Here is a 20,132-nt window from a genome sequence, read left to right as displayed (position 1 = left end):
AGGCTGGTATCTTTCCGAGTGCAAAGTGATTTTGGAACATAAAGAATTTCTTTGGGTTCAGTTCCATGGAAGTTTGTCACTGACCTTTGTCCCTGAACTATGAAACCCAGATATTTGGGGTAAAGAAGAGTAATAAGTAATCAACAAATTAAAAAAAGGGGGGGGATAGAAAGTGATTGGGGTGGGGGGCCACTTTGAGCTGAAATTGATGAAAGATGGCAAACTACAGACTTGAGTCCTCATCCTACACTTAGCGAATGAAAGGAGTAGGGGCAGGGCCCCGGAGCCTGCATTTTCCTTCCAAATGGTTTCCATATGTTCCAAAACTGGAGACTGTTGTGCCCAAGATCAGCAGACTCAGAGAGCATAGACGCCAAGAATCCAAAGACAGCCGATGCAAACACAAAAGTTTATTACAGACTCGAGTCTGGGCTCGCGGCACCTACCAACGCAGTGGCAGATACCCAGAGCCCAGAACAGGGGAAGCAGGGGTCTTAAATAGGGTCACAAGCAGGCGTGAATTCTGAAACAAGCTGGCAAATACTCATTGGCTACTACAAAGGATTTTGGCGCGCGCGGTTACAGTTTTAAACTGATGGGATGGTTAGAGATGCTGTCCCATTTATGGATAGGTCTGCCCTCATTGGCATCTGGGGTGGTCTGCTTTTTCGTCACCAAGTGGAGTGAGGGTTGTAACTGTTGAAACTATCTCCGGAATGCGGCTGGGCAAGGACTAACATATCAAGGTGGAGGATATAAAAAATGGCGAAACCCCGGCTAAGCTTGGTTCCACAGAGACCTACAGCCCTGGGGGGTTTGCTTCACACCTGTTGAACGTTAGGCCTCTTCCAACTCCCAGAGTCTGTGGTTCAGGGAAGGAACAGGAGGGGGGAGAAGAGCAGGACTGCTCCTGGTCAGATGGCAGGAGGATAGCAAGCAGGAAACACAACACCCCCCCACCCCGCACCACCCCCTCTGTGGCGGTCCCATTTTAAAACCCGTCTCCAAGATGCCCACCCCACGCAGGCTCCCAGCCTCTCTCTCATATAAACCATCAGTGTGAGCGTCTGGGGCCTGGCAGCCTGAACCCTCGCTTTGGAAGTGGAAGCGCAGACAGCTGGAGCTCGCCTTCCCTCCAGGCAGATTCCCGACGCTACGCCTGGCCTCACCCCCATTTCTCCGGGGGTGTGGGGCGCCGCAGGCACCGGCGCCTGCTCGGCACCCGACCAGCAGCGTGGGCTGGTGACCCCGCAGCAAGTGCTGCCTGTAGGGCCCCACATCCGGCCCGTGGGGGCGGGTCTCGAGTCCCCCAGCCTGAGCCTGAAGCAGCAAGAGTCCTGCTGCGTCTCTCTACACGCGCCCACCCCTTCCGCACCTCCACCTGCCTCTCCTTTCGGTTTCCCCATCGAGTCAACAGCAGGAACCCGGAGACCAACTCAGGAGTAAGCCAAGGGGCGCTGCGCCCCCGCACTGCCCCCTTCCCCTCCCGCCTGCCGGCTCCTCAGGCCCGCGGCCGGCGGCGTCCCGGGCGGGACAAGGTCGCGGTGCGAGCCCCCGCCGGCCCCCGCGTTGTCATTATTCTTAGCCACGGCGGTGGGCGGCGGCGCGCTCGGGCCCTGCGGCCGCCCCGAGCGGTGGGAGCCGAGGTCAGAGCCGCGCGGCCGCCGCGGGCGCCTGGTGGGGGCAGGGGGGCGGCGAGCGCCGGGCGGCCTCCATGCGGCGCGCTTGTGGCCGCGCCGTCCGCGCGCCCGGGAGAGGCTGCAGGGTGAGCCGCGCCGGGAGGCAGCAGCATGGGGCAGGCGGGCTGCAAGGGGCTCTACCAGTCGCTCTTCGACTACAAGACCGAAAAGTATGTCATCGTCAAGAACAAGAAGGTGGGCCTGCTCTACCGGCTGGTGCAGCTCTCCATCCTGGCGTACTTGGTGATGTGAGTTCTTCCTGGGCTCTGGGGGAGGCGGGGGCGGGCGCAGCTGGGCCTTCTCCCCTACTCCCCCCCCCCCCCCCAGTAATTGGCTGTATGTGCTTGGTTTCCTCTGGGGCTGGGCTGATGGCTCTGCTTGGGGAGGGGTCCCTCCTTGGGCCCTTGGGTGTAAGGGTGGGGGGACAAGGAGGGAGCCCCAGCTCTGGAGGTGATGAGATGCCAGCAGTGGCTTTTGGTTCCTTGATTTTCGAGGCCTTCCATGGTCAGCTCTTTCCTCTAGGGCTGGGGCCCCAGGGTTAGGGTTGTGGGAAGGGAGGAGGGATGCAGGGGTGGGTTGCAGCTGTGCCCCGGGAGTGTCCCTGGGCCTTGGTCTGGTGCTAGCCCAGGCGCCGGAGAGGTTATTTATAATCACTGAGCTCAGTGCCAAGCTTCGCACTGGGGCAACTCATGAGCCTGGCATGTCCCAGAACTCCCTCTGGTCAGCTCACCCCACCAGTGGCTGGCCTCCGGTATCCAGGTGGGGGTCCTGCCCAGCACCCTCTACCCCCTACCCAGCTTCATCTTCCACCCTGCCAGTTCCTTGGAGTTGCTCAGCCAGGCAGTCTTCCTCCTGAGGTGGGAGGTAATGACACCAGATGGCTGGGATGCGGCTGTGCCTGTCTTACACCTTCAGTAAATGCCAGTTGAGTCATTATTCCTGACTGGGAGGGCAGGCCTGGCCTCAGCGTTCTCCCTCCTGGAGGCCAAGGCCAGCACACCATGAACTTCATCCCTCAGGTAGCTGGCTGCCTCTTGCCAGAGGGCCTTTGGACATGCTGTTTCTCAGCCAGGCGGACCTTTCCTTCTCTACTTGGTTAGCACCTGTCGACCCTCCAGACCTGGATTCTCCCATAGCTCCCTCTCCTCTTCCTCCTTGGCATTCCCACAGTGTAATTACATGCTTATTTTGGGGATCACTTGCTTAATGTCGGCATCTGACTCCCTGCCAGTTTAGGGATGCTGTGATGACGGGGTCTAGTGTTGCTGAAATGCTTAGCGAATCGGTATGAAATGAATGAGTGAATGAATGTTGTATTGGCTAAATGTTTCCATCCAAGCCAACCCCAGTGTGTCATCCTAAAGTGACTGGTCAGCTCAAGTGTCACAGTCCCTTAGAGTCCTTTAAAGATGGGGGAGTCTAGGACATACCAACTCTGCACCCAGAGCTGAGGAGGGGGATGCATCCTGGTGGGCACCCCCTGAACAGAGGACCCTGGCACCCTGGTCTGGTGGTCAGGAGCACGCCAGCACGCTCCCGGGGACATGTTTGAGGGGCGAGTCATGGAGCAGGTTTGCAAGGCAAGACTCTGCTGCTCAGTGAGCAGCCCTCTTGCTATCTATTTGGTAATAATGAACAAGCATGATTGATTATTTGACAATGGCAGGAGAAGCAGGGTCCAGGGGAAAAAAAAGGGTATTCATCTTTATGGGGAACAGAAATTCAAAGGAATCAGTGGGTAATCAATTTTATGGGGAGCAGGAGGGGACATGTCCATCACTTACACAGGGAGGACTTCCCGTGCAGGTGCTTGGTGTCATTTCCGAGCTACTCCAGACCATCTCGGACCCTGACCATACAGTCAGTGGCTATCTAGGTGTCCCTGGCCACCTCGTGATGTGGGCCATTGTCTCAAGGCAGTCATGCGGGAGTGCCTTATCCAAATCTTTCACACACACCTAGGTGCATAGAGAGGCCATGCGCGCACAGGTGCAGAGGCCTTAGGTGGAAGAGGCCACACTTTGGGAGGTGCAGGGCATCCCACACCACTACTGCACGACCTCAGGCAGGCCACTTCCTGGCCTTAGTCCCCCCAACTTTAGCAAAGTCATTCTCAACATTAATGGTCGTGTCAACAGTAAGGTGATGACTTGCATTGCTTGAGCCCTGGCTCTATGCCAGGCGGTCTATGCCAGGCGGTCCGTGTGCTGAGCAATTTATGTGTGATCGCATTACACAAATTTTTTGTTTTGACATAATTTTAGCCTTATAGAAAAGTTATAAAAGAAGAGCACAAAAACATTTTATTCCTCTCACTTAGATTCCCCAAATGTTAACATTTTTCTACATTTGTGCTTTCTTCCCTTTTTCTCGCCCCCCCCCCATACATAGGAGGAGCATTTTTCACTGTTAAGAGTAGAATGAAGACATGACGCCCCTTTACTCCTAAATCGGTGTGTAAATGAAAGGTTATTTAGCCAGGTTTAAGTATGAAAATTAGGAAGTTAGTGTTGAAATAATATTATCTAAGCTATATATAGACCTTTTATAAATTGTCCCCAATAATTACCTTTATCCAAAAAAAAAAATCTGAAATCATGCCTTGCATTCAGTTCTCAGGTCCTCTTTAATCTGGAATTTTTCCTGAGTCCGTCTTTGTATTTCAAGATGTTGACATTATCCGAAGAGGACAGGATTTTTTAAAAAAACATTTTAAAATTGAAATAATTCTCATACATATAATCCAATATTTAAACCATTTAAATGATTCAGTCGAGTGGATTTTTAGTACATTTACATGTTGTACAACCATCACCGCTCTCTAACTCCAGAATGTTTCTGCCAACATTTCTGCCCCGAAAGAAACCTGTATCTATTAACAGTCATTCCTGACTCTCCCCTCCTGACCAGTGGTCTTTCTGTCTCTGTGGAGTTGCCTATTCTGGATGTCAGACGAGTCAGATCACACATTATGTGACCTTTCTCTCTCTGGGGTCTGCCTCTCAGACCTCGCAGGGCTTCTCCATGGCCTGGCGTGAATCAGGACTTCCTTCTTGACCAAAAGTGCCCCATGATGGCGCTTGGGCATTTGGACCGTCTCTGCATTTTACCTGTTAGGAATAACACTTTACTTAATTCATCTCTTAGTTCTATCAGGTTTTTTTTTTGTTTTGATGGAATCTTTAGGATTTTATATATATATAAAAAAATATATATAAATAGCCTACACACATATATTTTATATATTTTTATATAAATATATATATTTATATATAAATAGCTTACACACATATATATAATATATCCTACATATACATATATATAATATATCATCTGCAAAGTACTAGGAATATTTATCCACAGTTTTGGTGTGGACCTATGTCTTCATTTCTCTTGGGATATACTTAGGAGTGGAGTTGCTGGGTTGCCACCTTTTGAGGAACTACCAGTCTGTTTCCGGCAACAGCAGCTGACAGCCATGCTGTTGGGTGTGAAGTAATATCTCCTGGTGTTTTTGATTTGTATTTCCTTTACGACCAGTGATGCTGAGCCTCTTTTCATGTCCTTATTAGTCATTTATATAGGTTTTGTTTTGTCTGTTTTTTGTATTCGACAAATGTCTATTCAAATCCTTGGTCCCATTTACAGTTGGGTTATTTCTCTTCTCCATGTTGAGTTGAGTGTTCTTTCCATATTTTGGATACTAGGCTCTTGCAAGTCAGTTACATGATTTGCAGATATTATCTCCCATCCTGTAGGTTATTTTTTTCACTTTCTTAGTATCATTTGATAGTATCATTTGATGCACAGAAGTTCTTAATTCTGATGAAGTCCAGCCGGATTTTGCAGCCCTATGTTGTAGAATGCTCCTCCCTTTGTTCTTGTCTGAGGTCCCCTGATGACTAGTTTCAGATTATACGCCCTTTTCTCCCACCCCCAGGAGGGAGGCGCCCTCATCCCGCTAGTAACTCCTGGAGTTGGCTCCTGAGGTCACCGGCCAGGTGGTGGGTGGCAAGGTTTCGTCCCAGGCCTGCCTGGTTGCAGGGCCCCCTTCCTTGGAGCAGAGTCTCTTGCCTCTAGGCTTGCCTGTCGCCTCTGCTGCTTGCAGGATGGGTTTCCCCAGCTGTGGGAGTTGTGACCCTGCCCCACCTTGTGTCTCTACCCCACCTTGGGTCTGGGAAACTTCCCTGAGGGCCACATTGAGGCTGACGCCCACCTGCTGGGCCCCTTCCTGCAGCTGGGTGTTCCTGGTGAAGAAGGGTTACCAAGACACCGACACCTCTCTGCAGAGCAGTATCATCACCAAAGTCAAGGGTGTGGCCTTCACCAACACCTCGGAGCTTGGGAAGCGGGTCTGGGATGTTGTCGACTACGTCATCCCACCCCAGGTCTGAGCCCTACCTGGCACTGCGGCCCAGGCTGCGGGACCTGACTGAGGGGGAGGGTCATACGGGAAACTCCTCCGGGACCTGGGGCCTCTGTTCATTGCCTCTCTTGCCCAGGAGCTAGAGACCCTGCCCAGATGCTGCCCCACACCAACCCCTCTCTTTGTGCCTTATGGTCCTACTCAGTTCCCAACAAGCCCTGAGCCTGTTGAGACCAGTGGTGCCCAGAGAACATGTAGGTCACTGGGAGTCAGGGGGCCTGGCACAGAGAACCCTTCCTGTAGATTAGCCTCTGCTGCTGAGAATGGTTTCCCCTTCCCAGCTCTGGACTTGGATTCCAGGGTTGAGGTGCGAATAGGGATTTGTGGGAAGTGGGGGACAGTTTGGGGTTGTAGGCCTCGATGGGACCTATCAAAGGTCTCAAGGACTCTGAGGTCATTGGGCAGATGGGCGGGATCCACGAATTTGGGAGCCCTATTATCCCCAATATCCTGCAGACACCCCATCCCCTGCCAGGTAGCCACGGGAAGGGCCCCCAAGAAAGCAGGGGGTTCCTCAACCCCTCTCTGGTTCCTCAGGGAGAGAACGTCTTCTTCGTAGTCACCAACTTGATCGTGACCCCCAAGCAGCGGCAGGCAGTCTGCGCTGAGGTTTGACTTGGCACAGAGAGCCGGGGAGTGGGTGGGAGGGCTCCGGGTGTGTGCCCTGGGGTAGTAACTGCATGGTTTGGGGGAGATGCGGGTTCCCACAGGGTGTGTGACCCCAGGCAGGGGGAGAACCCTTGTCCTAACTCAGGTGGGACCTTGCTCTGAGCTGGGCTCCTGTGGGGAACTCCCACCCGCCCCTTTTTCTCCCGGCAGAGTGAAGACATTCCTGGAGCCGCCTGCTACAAGGACAGTGACTGCCCTTCAGGGGAGCCTGTTTTGGCTGGAAATGGTGAAGCCAAGAGTGGCCTGGGCTGGGGCAGAGGGGTTTGGAGTTGGAGGCTTCTGGCATTGACCCTGTCACCTCTGCAGGGGTGAGGACTGGCCGCTGCCTGCTGGCACAGAATATGCCAATTGGCACCTGTGAGATCTTCGCCTGGTGCCCAGTGGAGACAAACTCCAGGCCCACGTGAGTGGCCGTGGCCTTGGGGTGCCCCATCCTGGGCAGTAGGTCCCATCTTATTGGTGGAGACATGCCCTCTGGGATCCTCATTCTCGGGACCACCCCAACATGAGCCACGAACTGTCCTCGGCCAAGGATTAAGGGGACCCAGGCCTGGGGGAGGGACGGAAGATGGGGGCAGAGCCTCCTGGACAGACTGTCCCGGCTTGGTTTTCAGGAAGCCGCTCCTGAGCAAGGCTGAAGACTTCACCATTTACATAAAGAATTTCATTCGTTTCCCCAAATTTAACTTCTCCAAGTACGTGGGGCTTGGCTACTGGGGATCGGGGAGGGGGCTCGGCAGGCCCTTGTGCATGGTGTGTGTGTGGCATCTGTGCCAGAATGAACCGTGGGTGATACTGGGGTGGACTCTGTCCCTCAATGTAAGGATGTAAGAAGGGTCTGGGGAGCCGTCAGGACTCAGGTAGGGGCTGAAGTCAGGAACTCGGCCTGTGCTGGCTGAGGGGCCCAGTGACCCTGGCCAGGGAACAGCAAGTCTCACTTTCATTTCATTGGCTGTTCATGGCCTCCACACAGGACCAATGTGCTGGACACCAAAGACAGAACTTTCCTGAAGTCCTGTCAATATGACCTCAAGAACCCCTACTGCCCCATCTTCCGCCTGGGGTCCATGGTCCGCTGGGCGGGGAGCAACTTCACGAAGCTGGCGCTGCAGGTGGGTGGTGTGTTGCCAGCCCTCCCTGGGCTGGGCTAGGCAACGAGGTGTGGGGGCCTATGGGGTGGGCTGGTCCTGCAGTCACCTGACCCAGCTGTGACATGGCCAGGCCAGCTGTGCCTGCACGAGGCCTTGGGCACTAGGTGAGGGGTCCTCTTAGTACTGCAGCCTGGTTCTTAGTTCTTGGGGCATCAGCTGACACCCATCAGGAGCCCTCTCTCCTGTAGGGGACCTGTCCCCTAGAGGGCGCTCCCTTGGGTAGTCCCCTTCTCCCCTGAAGCATGAGGTAAAGAGGATGCTGGCTGGGAGCTGTCAGTGATGAGCTCCTTGTCACTCAGAGGTGACTTCCACCTTGGGCCTTCTACCTCGTGCCTGGGCACCACCCCCGTCTTGTCCAGCTCTCCATGAAGAATTTCTGTCCGTTGCCAGAGTTCTGTGCACTGATTTTTGCCTCCTTTTCATCAAGGGTGGTGTGATAGGAATTAAGATTGAATGGGACTGTGATCTTGATAAAGCGCCCTCTGAATGCAACCCTCGCTATTCTTTTAACCGTCTGGATACTTTTTCAGAAAGCTCCATCTCCGCTGGGTATAACTTCAGGTAACTGGGGCTGGGCCTGCCACCTTGTGACCTGACCACCTTTTGTGTCCTTTCCTGGGACAGTGCCAGCACTGAGACACCCCTCCCTGGGGGTGGATGTCAGTGAGGAGGTGCAGGGAGCCGAGGCCTGGCTTTTCTGCTGGGTGAGCTCCAAAGGAGCTTTGATGGGGACGAGGATTGCCCCATCGTGTAGTAGGGCAGCCCTTGCCTCTTGAGGACTGTCCAGCTAGGATTTCAAGGACCTGGATGAATCTTTGATGTAATGTCAGCAGGAGGGTTTGACACGCTCCTGGGGCTGCTGAGTCGGGGTCCCGGGAGTGCTTATACATCGCTAAAGCAGCCTAGCGTGTGCTGCCAAGTGGGGAAGGCCAGCTAAGCTGAGATCTCCCCTGAGTCGTGTCTCCCTCAGGTTTGCCAAATACTACCAAGATGCTGCTGGGGTGGAGTTCCGCACCCTCATCAAAGCCTATGGGATCCGCTTTGATGTGATGGTGGTCGGCAAGGTGTGTATGGATGGGGAGTGCTGGGGGTAGGGGCTTCTCCCATCCTGAGGCTGGGCAGCTGTGGTGGGGACGGGGGCATGGAAAAGGCCCTGGGGAGGCCGCTGTGCTCCCTGGCCCCCCCACCTCCCCAGCTGTCTTTCTGTGCTTCAGGCAGGGAAGTTCAGCATCATCCCCACGATCATCAACGTGGGCTCTGGGGTGGCGCTCATGGGAATTGTGAGTATCTCTCCTACCTTCGCAACTGCCCCAGAGGAGCTGTCCCCATGTCCAAGAAAGAACCAGAGCTGGCGAATGAGCAGGGTGTGGGTGAAGAGGGCCTTCTGGAACTTACACCCTCCCGCATCCCTCAGGTGGCTGTGACTGCCTGTCTCTCTTTCCAAAGCCAGAGTCATCTGCCTGGAGCTCTGGGAGGTGGGAGGGGCTGGAGGGGAGGAGGTGTGGGGGCTGGGGAAGAGTAGGGTGCTGGCATCTTGCATTAGCTCCTGAACTTTTTAAGCCTCATTGCCATTGCAGCTATATAGTGTTTCTCAGCTGTAACCTTGTTGATATTTAGGGTCAGAAACTTCTTTTTTTTTTGGGGGGGGGGCTGTGTGTGCATTGTAAGATGTTTCAGCACCCCCAGTCTCTACTCACTAGATGCCAGCAACTCCACCTCTCCTAGTTGTGGTGCCCCAAAATGTTTCCAGACATTGTCAAATGTCCACTAGGGGGGGGTGGTGGTGGTGGTGGTGGTGGGCAAAATCACCCCCAGTTAAGAACCACTGGGTAAAAAGGTGAGAGGCAGGGGAGTCAGTGTGGCCCTTCCTCAGGTCTGTCCCTCCCTCTAGGCCCAGAGGGCTCACAGCAGAGGAAGTACTGCTGGAGGGCAGAGAAAGGTTCCCCAAATCTCTTCACGCCCCTTTGTCCTGGAGTTGTGAGTGGCTGGCCCCTTGCCAGGGTTTTTGGCAGCCTCTTCCCTCAATCCTCTGCCCCAGTGACCACAAAAGACCCAATGGGAGGCCTCTGGGAGGGGCTAGGATGGGCTTTTTGAGATTAGGAAAACTGTCCTGTAACAGGATTCAGAGGCCAACCTCCTGAGGGGACTGAAGTGAGGGCGATGAAAGTGAGCCCCAAATGGTTCTTCACTCCAAACATCACTGTTAGGGCACCCTGCAGGCTCGTACCTGTGCCCTTCTTTAGCTGGGGGCGGGGGTGGGGGGGCGTGGCGCCACCTTTAGCTCTCCGTTTCTTCTATGGGTAAAATCGGAACAGGGACATCTGGGAGACTTGCGTGTGAAAATGCAGGTAATGGGAAAAATGATGGTACAGCTGGTTGGGCTTGGAAGGAATGTTCTCTGTGGAACAAGGACTGATAAGTAACATTCCTGGGGCAAGGAGGGGTGGGGAGTGCCCTGCGGCCCAGGACCAGGCTCACCTATGGACCCATCCGTCAACCCCTCGCCCGCCCCTCGCCCGCCCCTCGGGGCTGTGGGTGGAGCGCCCTCTGGTGGGGAAGATGTGTATTGCACGAGCCTGGCTCTGGCCTGAGGCGCATGCGTGCACACGTTTGTGGGTTTAGCTGTTAGCTCCTGTCCCCTTGACCACCGCTGTCGTGTCCTTGTTGTTTCTATCCCCTCCAGTCCACCTCTCTCACTGACTACCAGAGGAATCTTTCTAAAATGCCACAGTTCTGGTGGGGTATTGCCCCATTCACAGTCCTTCAGTGTCTCCCTCTAAGGGATTCCTACCAAAGCCTAGAAGACATTCTAAATTTTACAGTCCTTGGTCCCCATCTGCCTCTCTGTAAGTGTCCCCTGCAGGCCCTATGGAACAGCCCAAGCATGATAAACTCGCTCCTACTTCTGTAATGCCCTTCTTGTATCCCCCCACCCCCTTTTATAAACCCTTGTTCAGCCCTCCACACTCAGCCCAGATGTTCCTCCCCAGGCTGAGTCAAATCCTCTTCTCTCTGCTCCCCTTGCTCCTCTCCCTAGTGCAGGTCAGGTGGCTCTGTCATAATTTGCATGCTTGTCTCTGCCACCAGAGGGAGAGTCCCCAGACAGTCCCATTGTCTTCACTTCCCCTGCACCCCAGTGCAGCACCTGGCCTGTGGCGAGAGCTCAGCAAACATTTGCTGAAGACGTGATTTGATGCGGTCATTGTAATTGCGGGGTGCTTGACTATGGGGTCAGATGGACTCTAGGTTAACTGTGATGCCCCGGCCTATGGCCTTGGACAAAGGTGCCTCTTTTGAGCCCTGCTTCCCCACCCCTCAGAGGTTGTGGAGGATCACCTAAGTGGTAAGTACAGGTGTCTGGGTGCTCCCCTGAAATCTAGGATGTTGAGTCAGGAACCCCAACTCTATTGCAGGGGTCTTTCATCTGTGACCTGGTACTCATCTACTTCATTAAAAAAAGCTACTTTTACCGTGACAAGAAGTACGAGACAGTAAGGTCAGTTATGCTTTCTCCCTGGCTTGGAACCTTCACTTTGGTTTGATACTGATGCTGGGGTGTGGGGACAGGGCTAAACCATGGGGTGCTCCCCTGGTAAGCTGGGGAAGCTGGAATCTTCTGGGTAAGGACTATATACAATTGGATTCTGTCCTGGGGAAGCTGACAGAAGAAAAGGCCACCACAGGCTGAGGGCAGGAGACCTGGTTTCCAGGCCCAGTTTTGGCACTGTCTCCACATATGACTGTGGACAAGTCCCAGGTCTCCTTGACCCTCAGTTTCTCTCTCTGGAATAAGAGAGTTGGTTTATATATGCAGTTTAATTTTAGGGTTCTTGGACTTAGAGGTCCTGGTAGGTTAGGGTTGAGGTAATTTGGAGAGGTAAGGGGAGAAAAAGATTTGTTTTTAGGGGTCGTATTCCCAGACTCTCCTAGGCTGTGTGTGTGTGCGTGTGTATGTGTGTTTCAGGACAGTGGAACAAGGTATGAGTGGGTAATCCTGATGTTTCTAGGTGGGAGGAAAAGGCAAAGGGCTTATCCCAGCCACTGGGAAAGGCTTCCCAGAGGATCCATCTGGGACTAGGATGGGGAATCGCAGATGGTGGGCCCTGGCCAGGCACCAGGGGGCTCCTCAGACCCACCACAGCCTGGGACAATGGGCTGTGGGTGAGCCTGAGTCAACTGCCTCAACCGAACCTCAGTCTTGAGTTGCTGGAGGAAGAGGGGTGCCTCCAACTGGCAAGTGACTCCTCAGGGCCCACCCCTGCCAGTCGGGGGAGGAGGTTTGGGCTCCTAAGGTCAGGGTTAACAGGTTGTGTCCTGCCCAGGGACCGAGGGGTCTTCGATGGGCTTGCAGAGTCCTCGAAGCAGGCTGAGACCCCAGAGGCAGAATATGAGGAGGCGGGGTCGGGGCTGCCGGAGCAGCCTGAGGCACAAGATGGAGGCAGTAGCCAGAAGGGGAGTGGTTGCGAGTGCCCACAGCTCCCCAAGTCCAGGTGAGGGGTTGCTGGGCAGAGGGCCAACACCCAGTCTGGAAGACACAGCTGGCTACTCTGCTGCCTGCTCTGGAGTGACCTGGTCACAAGGCATGTTATTGAGGACCCAGGAGAGCCCTGGATTCCAGCTAAACTCTAAGGGGAGGGGATGCTACTGGTGCTTCAGCCCCTTCATGATCCCCACTAGACCCCCAATACCCCTAAGTAACCACAAACCTGCCTGCTTGCTGTGCTACCCCAGCTTGAGATAGTAACAGCACTATTATGTCCTCAGGCTTATTCTGTCCGGCACTGCTCTGAGCTCTCTGTATGTTAACGCTTTTCAGCCCTTAATGAGGTGGACACTAACATTCCCTCCTCTACTAAGGAGGAAACTGAGGCACAGGAAGGTTAAGTAACTTGCTCCTCACATGGCTAATGAATGGCAGAGCTGCGATTTGAACCTGGGCAGTGTGTATCTGAATAGTTCTGCATCAAATTATTCTGCCTTATCCAGCCTCCCCCAACCCCCTCCACCCACCATGCCCTGACTTCCTTATGCCCCTTTTCCATGTGGGAATTCTGCAGCTGCCTTAGCCATGTGCTGCCTCTGCCTTGCTGTGTGTCCTGGAGCAGGTGACTGGCCAAGCCTGTGTGCCTCTGTGTGTGTGTGTGTGTGTGTGTGCGCGCACGCAAGCCAGATGAACACAGGGTGAGTGGGAAATCCTGATGTCTGTGGACAGAAAGGAAGGGGCCAGAGGCTCTGACCCAGACTTTGGGGGAAGACTTTCTGGAGGCTCTGGGAATGAGAACTGCAGATGGTGGGTTCTGGACAGGCACCATGGCGCCCTCCAGGAACAGAGGCTTCAGGCCAGCCTGCCTTACTTGCCTAGATTGAATCCCAGCCCTGAGCCCTGATTGAGCCCTGGAGAAGAGGATCCTGTTTTCTCCTTTTTTTTCCCCCCGCAGTGAGGGCTGGCCATAGGGGTCCTTTCTGCTCTGTCAAGACTAGGGTTCCGTGGCTGTCCTCTTTATAAACCATGTCCCAGGAGGTAACTGTCCTACGGTGGGCTTTCCTCTACCCCCAGCTTTCATTCTGTGCTGACTCTAGGGTTGGCAGCCACAGCTGGAAGGCAGATGTGGGTAGGGATGGAGAGAAATGGAATGGGATGGAGAGCAATGAGGGAAGACAGATGGAGGGCTGGGGGCTGCAGCAGCCCAGGCAAAGAGGCAGTGAAGGCTGGGGGATCCCCTGGGGTACTGAGGCTCAGCAGCCTCCCGTGAGCTATCTGAGCTGTCACTTCTCAGGTACTGCCCTAAGCTCCTTAGCCTGTCAGAGGGAAGAATGGCTACCCTGTGGGTCTCGACCCAGCCTCACCTGGGCTGTCATTACAGTTGCTGCTCTTTGTTGGGGCGGCTCTAGAGCCTCAGCCTGAGCATCTACATGTGTCTGACCTGCTGCCAGTGACCCCCACCAACTGCCTCTCTAAATGCTTTGCCTGCCTGCAGTGCACCAGCCAGAGGCTACTGGGGGTGGGGTCTACCTTTAGGGAGGCTTTCCCAACTCTCTTCTGTGTGCCTCCCCTCCCTCCCCCAGGTATAGCCACCCTGGGAATGGAAAGGGGAATGCGAAGCAGCCGAAGAACACGCAGAACACGCAGACAGTGGAGGCATAGCCTGAGGTGCTGGCCGAGAGCAGATTTGGTGAAGACTCTGGGGGCAGAAAGCCCAGCTCTGAACTGCAAAGTCCCCTTTGTGCGGCACTGGACGGGGGATCTCAGGCACAGGCGTCTCTCCTGTACTTCAGAATCCTGGTACAAACTCTTTGTTGTGTGGGGTGGGGAGCTACTGAGCTACTGGCCAGAGTAGCTCAGTTTTGGAAGAGGAGGCCTTGGAGATGGAAAGGAGGCAGGCCAGGGGCCTGGGTGGTTCTAGAGAGTTTTTATTTTTTTCTGAACACAGTTGGACATTCATTCCTATATACGTAAACACTTTGGATGCCTGCTGTGTGGCCTGAGCCCCATCCAAGAGACACTAAAATGAGCCCATGACCAACCCCTCAGGGAGGGGCTTCTGTCCAGAGCCATTACAGCCTGGCCCAGCCTCTCTGGCCTTTCTTCAGCTTCAGCTGAGACTTTCACAAATCCCTGCAGAGAATGATGGCTCCTCAGAGAAAGGCTATGGTCAGCATCCAAAGGGATATTTGGCCTTGCCCCCAAGGATGAAATTTAAAGGTGGTTAAAGAAGACCCATCAGAAGGCAGCTGGGGGTCCTGGAGGGCTGAGGCAGGCCATAGGGCTTCTAGATAAGGGAGTGGGAAGGAGGCAGGGAGGCCTATGCTCCAGTCTGCATCCAGAGCTTGTGAAGCTCTGGGCAGAGCATCTATCTTGCTTGCATCAGGGCTGGTGTCCCTGCCTGACAACCCTCCCTCTTTCCTCAAAGGCTCAGTCAGGGTTAATTAAGTAATTGATGGGGTTCACCTGGCAGGTGGAAAGTTTTTAGGGCCACCCTCACCCCTCATGCCTGCCCCGTCTTTCCCATCCCACCCCCTCTCCCCGCTGCAGAACTCGGCTTTCCTCCCTCAGTGGCTCCAGGTGTGGTCCCTGGACAGGCAGCAGCGGCATCACCTGGGAGTTTGTTAGAAATGCGGCCTCAGGCCCCTCCCAATTCCTAAATCAGAACCTGCATTTCAACAACAATCCCAGGTGATTTCGGTGCTAAGCAGTGGTTGAGATGCAAAGTCCTAGTTCTGAGGGTGGCACCAATTTCTAGGTCACCTGTGCTACCTAGAGAGGATCCTCCCCGCCCCTCCTCACCCCCAGCAAAGTGGCATTATTTCTTTGTAATGTAGTTCAATTAGGTAATACTTATGATTCAAAATGTAAAAGGTCCAAAAGCACAGATGGTGAAAAATTTCCCTTACACCCTGTTTTCTGAGGCAACCTATGTTACCAATTTCAAGAGGTTCCTTTGTTTTGCTGAAAATCCTCTTGGTTACCTACAATCTCCCATAGGAAATGAATTTTTCCTCATGCCTGCACATCAGACCAAGTCTCCTCGGTCAGAAAGAGACACAATGGGAGATGCTTAAGTTCTGGCTAGCTCCCTTTCCCCCTCTCCTGTGTCTCAGCAGTCCCTGTGTAAAGAGGGGCCTGGGCCCAGAATCCCGAGCTCCCTCACCTTGGCACCTGGTAACCTGGCAGCATGGCCCTCCTGCTCTTTGAGAAAAGACTGACACATTTCTGGGCGATCCACTGTGGCGCTTCACTTCCTCACTAAAGCAAGTCCTTGGATTTGAGGATTAAGCATGTTACTTTTATGTTTGGGAGGAAGTAAAAAGGGTTATATTATAGTTGCCTAGAAGCTGGTCTGGTTTCTTTTCACATGTTTCTGAATTGCTTAGCAGCCACAGAACCTGAGAACAGCCATACTATTTTTTTTTTTTTTTTAAAGATTTATTTATTTTTATACAAGAACCGGGGTACAGACCAGATACACGGGAAGGTGAGAGGATTCACCAGAGACAGAGCGGGGACAGAACAGGCAGACTGACGAAATACACTGCTGAGGGGAGCAGCGGGCGAGTCAGGAGAGGTCTGCCGCGCCATGTGGGACCCTCACCCGCAGGCTGGGATCGAACCGGCACCGCCGAGGCTGCGGGCAGCTTCACAGAGCGGCGCTCAACCACCTGCGCCACCAGGGGAGGCCCCATACTATTTTATATTATATAGAATTGACCATGTCTTCTTACAGTTAGTCAGTCAGCAAATATTTATTGAGCACCTATTAAGTCAGATGTTGGACTAAATGATAGTGACCCAGTAGGGGGCCACACAGCACTCCGACTGCATGCTTAGTCTAGTGGGGAGCTGAACTTAATCAATGGTCATGTACACAGCCACTGAGTAAGGCGCCTTCAGGATTTTTAGTGAGGAATAGCCAGATTCCCCATGGAAGTGACATGTCAGTGGAAATCTGCAAGGTTAGTAGCAGTCCAACCAGGCGCAGAAGCATTCCTGCCAAGGGAACCACTCCTGTAAAAACCATGCTTTGGCAGAGATGCTATGGAGGTACTGGATGCAGTGTGACTAGAGCTGGTTTTGTGAGGCTTTCTCTTCATCAGGCTGAATTTTTTTAAGGGTCGCCCTATTAAATTTGACCAGCATAGACTTAACCTGTTTCGAGTTCAGTAAAGCTCTCCAGAAGGCCTCACTATGACAGGCCAGGAAGCCAGTGACCTCCATTATAGCTTCTGATGGTGTTGCCAAAGTTTCCTTGCTTTTGCTGAGCCCTCCTCACCCCTGCCCCCACCTTGTTTTTTTGCATGAGTGAGTGGGAGGCTCATTGACCTCACAGAAACTCATTCTGAAATGAGAAATGGGAACGTGGATTCTCCAAATTTGGAAAGGCCCTCTGTCTCAAGGCACTGGTTATCTCATCAGGAAGATGAATATGCCAGCCTCAAGAGCTCTTCCAAGTTGACATTCCAGGATCACATGAATTCCTGTGCTTATGTCCAGGCCCTTGCCTCAAGCCATCTACATATTATTTTCCTGAGGCCTAGGATTTACTGAGATGCTGGCCAACAGGCAATGTGTAAATTGGGTGCTATCCATGTGCCATCATGGGGACCAACCATGAAAGAGCAAAATGCCCTCTATTCCTGATGCACGGGTTATCAGGACTGACCAGTCGTAGCTGCCTTTCTGCCTCTGCTGCCTCATCAGTTCTTTTCTCAGTGGCTGGCTGCCCCATGGGGGGAACAATAATAAACTGGGAGTGTGACTACCTCTAGGGATTAAGCACCTCAGTTAAGGTCTACAATGCCCTGAAGAATCCCCAAATCACCCAACTTGGATGGCATCATGCATGTCTAGAAAAGGGCTGCACTTGGTTCCAACCTGCCCCCTCCCTCCAAGACACATAAATTCCTTCAGAGGTGAATAGTATACCAGTGGACCGAAGAACACTCACCAAAAGACATCTCTTTCTGCCACCTGTTTCCCCTTAGGCCATTATGCAGAATTAAAGGCAGGGAAGATGGCAAACGTTTCCTGGAATCTGCCCAATGTATATATTCTGTGACTTTTTATTTGATTATTAAACAATAAAAGCTGTTAACTTTAAATGTGTTCTGATTTTTCCCCCTTCATATCTTCATGGTCTTTGAGTTTTGGAGGAATGTATAAGAAGTCAGTACCAAGTGGAGACACAAGAAGCAATTAGGAACCAAAATGTTCCTAACAAGGAACATCTTGCAAAGAAATTCAAAGGAAAGAAAACTTTAAAGGAGTAAATATTAAAAGACTAGGAAAGCACTGACAAAACTGGTACTTTTCATTAAATGTGTGACCAGATAAAACTGAAGGTATTTGAAATCAAGTTTTTAATCTCACACTATATAAATTTCCTAAAAAATGATATAGGTGTGAAAACATTATTGCAGTATTTTTAATAGTGAACATTTCAAACAACCTTACTGTCTAACAATAAAGGGAATGGTTAAGTTAATGAGCTCATTTAACACCCCTCCTCCTCTTTCCATCTTACTGGGCCTGAGGGGTGTACCCTGCCTTCCTACTCAGAGAAGGCAGTGAGAGGACTAGGCAGTGGGGATGGGGAAAGTGTGCAAACCAAGAATGTGAGCATCTTTAGTGGCCGTTAAAGAAAGGGTTCTGAGGAGATCACTGGGAGAAGGAGGTGAGCTGTAGCTTCAGCTGGCTGCTTGGTTTCCTGTGCAAACATAAGGTTCAGAACCCAAAAGGGGATGTGAATTCCAGATCCCCTTCTGATCTAAAACAGATTACTTTAAAAAAACCCAAGTCTGATCACATAGCTCCAGATTAAATTTCCAAAGGCTTTCCCCAGCTGCTCTTAGGATCAAGGCCAAAGTTCCCATCCTCCGTGAGCCAGTCCAGGTCTACCTTATGGCCTCTTTTTAGTCTCCAGATACAGGCCAATCTCCTTCCTGCCAACTCTTCACACATGCACTTTTTTGCAAGTAATGCCCATCCCCACAACAGTCTTTGGGTCTCAAGTGTTACTTCTTCAAAGAAATGTTCCTTCACCCCACCCCCAACCTGGGCTATGGTTGGGCTTTCCAAGTATTCTCTTCACAGCACGGACCATAATTTAAGTATTTGTGAAATTAGAGGATTCTATCTTCCCAGTTAGAGTGCAAATTCTATAAGCAACATGTTCATTGCTAGAACTAATCAGTTTATTTCTCAATATATATGCAGTTTATTCTAAGATAACCCTCTGGGCAAGTGATCACACATTAGGTTATAGAGAGACAAGTCAAAAGTTTAGCTGAAGCATCCAAACAGTCTGTTTAGTTGACATCAGACATATCCTAGAAAAAAGGGCTTGAATTCATTCCTTTTTAGTGAAAAACACAGCTAGTTGTAACTAGGGAAACAGAATGGAAATGGCACCATTCATACCTGAAAGAAGTCGTTAGTGGGAGGAAAGGCAGGGTTTTGAAAAGATACACTCACCCAATACACAACAAGGATTAAGCAATTCTGGCTCTGCCTCTTCCCAGCTAATGCCTCCTCTACAAGAGGTATTTAAATTCCCTGAGCCTCAGGTCCATCAGTGAGGGATAATAATCTGATCTACACCATAAGAATATTATTAGAATAAGACAAGGGGTATAAAAGGTACAAGGCACAATGCCTGGCATGTAGGGAACACAGAATATTAACCAATTAGTTCTTCAGATGTAAAATTTTTTATTTAGGCCTTAGCAGCCTCTCTCTCTAGGTGGCCTATGCGCAAATGCAAGAAAATTACAGATGGCTTTGAGACCCAGTTTCAGCTCTCCAGGAATTAAAACCTGGAGAATCTGCACCCATGGCAAATGAGAGGTAAGGCAGGAAAAAACTCCACAAAGTGTCTCACGCTTCATTTAATCTGAAGAATATTACAGGTTCTTCGTCTTCAGATAGAAATTATTTATAACGTTACAGAACAAGCAGCGAACTCAACAATTTAAAAACTAAGTCTACCCGGTGTTAAATTCTGGCATCAGTCCTCCCAATCTGTTTTTTATAAAAAGTCACCTCTGCCCCCATTTCAGTAGACGTGCACCATGCCGTAGAGAAATGTCCAGAACAGGACGTAGGTGAAGAGGCCTCCGATGAGACCTCCTGTAAAAAGAGGTCTTCGTGACTTAAAATATTTGTTCCACCTCCTTCCCGCCTTGAAAATTAAGAGCAGGGAGAGCAGGATGGAGGCAAGCAGGTAGAAGATGAAGCCGTAAAGGCCGGTGAGGCCGAGGATGCCGGCCGTGGCCCCGGACAGCGCTGACACCGAGGTCCGGCAATAATCCAGGACGGCGGCGTTGCCTCGCACAGCTGCCTCGCTGATGAACGGCGGCCCTTCCCGCTTGGCCACCACAGCTGCCATCGCACCCGCCCGGGCTCAGCCTCTGCTTTCTCACGCAGCTACGGAAAAAACCAAGTTACAAGTGGCGCCTGGAGCCTGAAGAACTGGGTTCACGCTACCCCTCCCCCTGGGCCTTCGAGACCTCGCACCAGTTCAGGTTCGCCAGACACTGAGAAGGCTGAGGGCTCGGGCCGTTGGGAGGGCAGCGGCACGCCTGCATTCCCCGCCCAGTTACCTGGAACAAGGCGGCGGACAGTCACTTGCTCTTCCCTCAGACAGTCAGAGGTAGAGATTCCCGCGGCGCCATCTTGTGCCGGAGGCTGCTGGGAGGGCCCGGGCTGCGCAT

At 52.3% G+C, this 20,132-nt stretch overlaps 2 protein-coding genes across 3 annotated transcripts; one reads left to right on the top strand and one right to left on the bottom strand.

Moving 5' to 3' along the window:
- The first annotated feature begins 1,757 nt into the window (after positions 1–1,757).
- P2RX5 (purinergic receptor P2X 5) lies at positions 1,758–17,532 on the top strand. Of its 2 annotated transcripts, XM_037492739.2 has the most exons (13): positions 1,758–1,927; positions 5,917–6,067; positions 6,643–6,714; positions 6,925–7,000; positions 7,081–7,177; positions 7,389–7,469; positions 7,748–7,886; positions 8,353–8,486; positions 8,896–8,989; positions 9,140–9,205; positions 11,339–11,421; positions 12,248–12,415; positions 13,992–17,532. In XM_037492739.2, exons 1-13 carry the CDS (start codon positions 1,791–1,793, stop codon positions 14,068–14,070), a joined length of 1,377 nt encoding a protein of 458 aa, XP_037348636.1. In that variant the 5' UTR covers positions 1,758–1,790; the 3' UTR covers positions 14,071–17,532. The 2 variants fall into 2 exon arrangements, with proteins under 2 accessions (XP_037348636.1, XP_037348637.1); XM_037492740.2 differs by lacking the exon at positions 12,248–12,415.
- Positions 17,533–19,292: 1,760 nt separating this feature from the next.
- EMC6 (ER membrane protein complex subunit 6) lies at positions 19,293–20,129 on the bottom strand. The gene is made up of 2 exons (XM_037493944.1): positions 20,022–20,129; positions 19,293–19,845 (listed from the first exon to the last, which is right to left on the bottom strand). The coding sequence occupies exon 2, from the start codon at positions 19,805–19,807 to the stop codon at positions 19,475–19,477; it is 333 nt and encodes a 110-aa protein (XP_037349841.1). The 5' UTR covers positions 19,808–19,845; positions 20,022–20,129; the 3' UTR covers positions 19,293–19,474.
- Positions 20,130–20,132: the final 3 nt, after the last annotated feature.

The sequence above is a fragment of the Talpa occidentalis genome, unplaced genomic scaffold (assembly GCF_014898055.3).
Source record: "Talpa occidentalis isolate TD23 unplaced genomic scaffold, MPIMG_talOcc4v2.1 talOcc4.7, whole genome shotgun sequence".
NCBI lineage: Eukaryota > Metazoa > Chordata > Mammalia > Eulipotyphla > Talpidae > Talpa > Talpa occidentalis.
Note: the sequence above shows the minus strand (reverse complement) of the source record. Positions and strands in the feature narration are given on the sequence as shown.